The following is a 3,629-nucleotide window of genomic DNA, read 5'->3' on the forward strand; positions in this document are numbered from 1 at the left end:
AGATACGGGGAAGGAAAAGTGACGGAAGAACAACGGACAGATAGGCAGGCATAGAATAAAACAGAGGAGAGGGGTAGAGCGTATAGACGGGGACGTCACGAAGTCGCGCTGTCGCGGCGACACGCGTGGGGGCATAGGCAGGTGCGAACATAGAAGGGAAACTCATAGAGAAATAGAAGAGCAGGGTAGATAGGTATAACTGAAGGAAAATGGCTGAGGAGGAAGAAAAAACGGCAAGATTGATAGAATTAATTGGGGAGGAACAGGAGAAGGGAAAGGGGGAGAGAAGAGGAAGTACAGGTAGTATAGATTCAAAGAGAAAGAGAGGGGAAACAGAAGGCCGGGAATCCGAAAAATGGGCCTTTAACAGGAGTAAGAAGGTGCAGAGATCGCCGAAGAAAATAGATGATAAGGAAACCTCAGGGGATGAAAGAAGCTGGATAGAGGAGATAAAAAAGGAAGTAAAAACCGAGATGAGAGAAGGAATAAATGAGATGCTGGAGATAATGAGGGAGCAAAAGAGAGAGATAAGACAAGAGATGGAAGATTTTAAAAGAACCATGGAAGAGAGAGAAGAAAAATGGATGAAAGAGAGAGAGAAGATGGAGAAGAGAATAATGGAAATGGAGAAGACGATAACGGAAATGAAAGAGAAGGGAATAGGGAAAGAAGAAGACGCAGGGGAGAAGGGATTAGAGAGAAAACTAAAAGAAATAGATAAGAAATTAGAGATGAGAGAGAGAGAAGAAAGAAGAAGAAACATAGTTATAAGAGAAACGAAAGGAAAGAGGAACGACATAGAAAGAGAGGTGAAAGAAATTTTAATGGGGATTGGAATAGAAACGGAAGTGAGTTGCAAAAAGGTCATAGAGGACAACAGAGAGGGAGGTATAAAGATGGCAATAATAAGCCTGCAGGGACTGGAACAAAAAAGAAAGGTCATGATGGAGAGAAGAAGACTAAAAGAGAAAGGGATAGGAATAGATGATGACCTGACATGGAAGGAGAGAAAGAAGAGATGGAATATAGAAGACATTGCAAGGCAGGAGAGAGGAAATGGCAAGAGAGTAAAGGTAGGATATGGAAAGATGCAAGTAGAAGGAAAATGGTGGAAATGGGAAGAGGATGAAGAGATATTAAGAGATAACGAAGGAAATGTGTGGAAGGAAAAAGGGGAAAACTAAGAGAGGAGGAAGATGGAGGTAATATGGAAGAGGGAGATGAGAAGGACAAAGAAGGGGAAAAGGAGAATGAGGAAGAGAACTTAGGAGGAGGAGATGGAGAGGAGAATACCGAAAATGGAGAGAGAGAGAAAAGGAAAATCAGGAGGGAGGAGGAAATGTGGAAGGTGGCGTTCTGGAATGTGGCGGGCATAGCAAACAAGGATAAGGAATTCTGGGAAGCGATAAAAGAATGGGATATAGTGATAATGATGGAGACATGGCTAGATGAGAGGGGGTGGGAAAAGATGAAAGAAAAGATCCCAAGAGAATACAAATGGAGAGCACAGATAGCGACCAGGAGGAACAAGAAAGGAAGAGCGAGTGGGGGTATGCTGTTAGGAATACGGAAGGGAATAGAAGAGATAAAGGAAGAAAGAAAGTTGGAGGAAGATGAAGGTAAGATCGAATGTAAGATAAGGATAGGAGAAGAAATATGGAGAATAATAGGGCTTTATGTAAATAATGATATAGACAGGAAGCTAGAAGGCCTGAAGGATAAGACGGAGGAGGGAGAAAAGGGAGTAAGGACTATAATAGGTGGGGATTTCAATGCGAGAACGGGGGAGGAAGGAGGTTGGGAAGAGGAGGACGAGGAAAGAGTGGAAGGTGGAGGGAGAAGATCAAAAGACAAGAAAATAAATGGGGACGGAAGAAAGCTATTGGAATTCATAGAGGAAAGAGGCTGGATGATACTAAATGGAGGCGTGAAAGGGGATGAGGAGGGTGAATTTACGTACACAGGAGGGAGAGGCGAGACAGTTATAGACTACGTGATAGGGGAGGAGGAGGTTAGAGAAAGGGTAGAAAGATTGGAGGTAGGAGAAAGAGTGGATTCAGATCACCACCCAGTAACAATATGGATGAGGGGTAAACTTGAGAAAGATCAGAGAAAAAGAGTAGAAGAAAGAGCTAGAAGAAGAGGAATATGGAGCGAAGGGGGAAGAACGCAATTTAAAGAGAGATTAGGAACGATAAAGGGAGAAGAAAGAGAAATACAAGAGGAGATAGAAGTAGGAAGCGCAAGGATAAGAAAAGTAATAGAAGAGAACGAAAATGAGGGAGGGAGAAGGGATGAGAATGGAAGAGGATGGTGGAACGAAGAATGTAAGGAGAAGAAAAGAGAGGTGAGGAAGGAGCTGAGAAAATGGAGGAAAGGAAGAGGAGAAGTGGAAAGATACAGAGAGGAGAGAAAGGAGTACAGAGAAATGTGTAAAAGAAAGAAAAAAGAGGAAAAGGAAAGGATGATAAGAGAAATAGGGGAAGCGAAAACGGAAGGAAAGGTATGGGAATTGATAGGCAGAGTAAGAAAAAGAAGGAAGAGGATAAATGAAGAGATAAAGATGGAAGAATGGAAGGAGTACTTCATGGAACTAATGGGTGGGATGGAGAATAGGGTAGTGAAAGGAGAAGGGGGAGGGAACAGACAAAAAGAAGAGGAGATAGAGTTGGAGGAGGTAAGAAATGTAATAAAGAAGTTAAAAACAGGAAAGGCAATAGGAAATGACGGGATACCGAACGAGGCGTGGAAATTTGGAGGAGAAGAAATGGAGAAATGGATATGGGAAATCTGTAAAAAAGTTTGGAGAGGGGAAGGCTGGCCGGAACAATGGAAGGAAGGAGAAATAGTCCCAATAATTAAAAAAGGAGAAGGAGGGGTGAAGGATTATAGAGGAATAACAATAATGTCATCAATGTACAAGATATACACAGCGATACTTGCGGAAAGGTTAAGGAAGGAGGTCGAGACAAAGAATTTGATTCCAGAGAATCAGGCAGGATTCAGAAAAGGGATGGGGACGATGGACCAGATATTCGCGCTGAATTATCTGGTTAATAGACAATTGGGTAAGGAGAAAGGAAAGATGACAGTATTTTTCATAGATTTGAAGGCGGCCTTCGACTCAGTGGATAAGGAAGTACTAATCAGGGCGATGACTGAGAGGGGAGTGAGGCAGGGTTTAATAGACAGGGTTAAAGAGGTACTGAGAGAAACAAAGAGTAGGGTAAGAATAGGAAGAGAGTGTGGAAGTGCATTCTGGATGGCGAAGGGCGTGAGACAAGGGTGCCCATTGAGCCCGATACTCTTTAACATATTGATCGCGGACTTAGAAGATTACATGAAGAAAGGAGGATGGGGAGGGGTAAAGCTGAAAGGGGGAAAGATTTACACGTTAATGTATGCGGATGATATAGCACTGATGGCGGAAGAGGAACAGGACATGAGATCGATGATAAGCAGGCTAGAGGAATACCTGGACAAGAAGGGACTAATATTGAGCATAGAGAAATCAAAAATAATGAGATTCAGAAAGGGAGGAGGAAGGAAGAGGAAGTATGATTGGAGATGGAAAGGAAAGAAACTAGAAGAAGTTAAGGAATTTAAATATCTTGGATATACACTGAAGG

At 42.6% G+C, this 3,629-nt stretch overlaps 1 protein-coding gene across 1 annotated transcript; it reads left to right on the top strand.

Moving 5' to 3' along the window:
• The first annotated feature begins 209 nt into the window (after positions 1–209).
• On the top strand, positions 210–1,220 carry LOC112457678 (golgin subfamily A member 6-like protein 2). The gene has a single exon (XM_025020857.1). The coding sequence runs from the start codon at positions 210–212 to the stop codon at positions 1,182–1,184; it is 975 nt and encodes a 324-aa protein (XP_024876625.1). The 3' UTR covers positions 1,185–1,220.
• Positions 1,221–3,629: the final 2,409 nt, after the last annotated feature.

The sequence above is a fragment of the Temnothorax curvispinosus genome, unplaced genomic scaffold (assembly GCF_003070985.1).
Source record: "Temnothorax curvispinosus isolate PA1 unplaced genomic scaffold, ASM307098v1 QBEX01008101.1, whole genome shotgun sequence".
In the NCBI taxonomy this organism is placed as follows: Eukaryota; Metazoa; Arthropoda; class Insecta; order Hymenoptera; family Formicidae; genus Temnothorax; species Temnothorax curvispinosus.

Coding starts and splice junctions, on each gene's coding strand:
- LOC112457678 (XM_025020857.1), top strand. CDS start 210: ATGGCTGAGGAGGAAGAAAAAACGGCAAGATTGATAGAATTAATTGGG.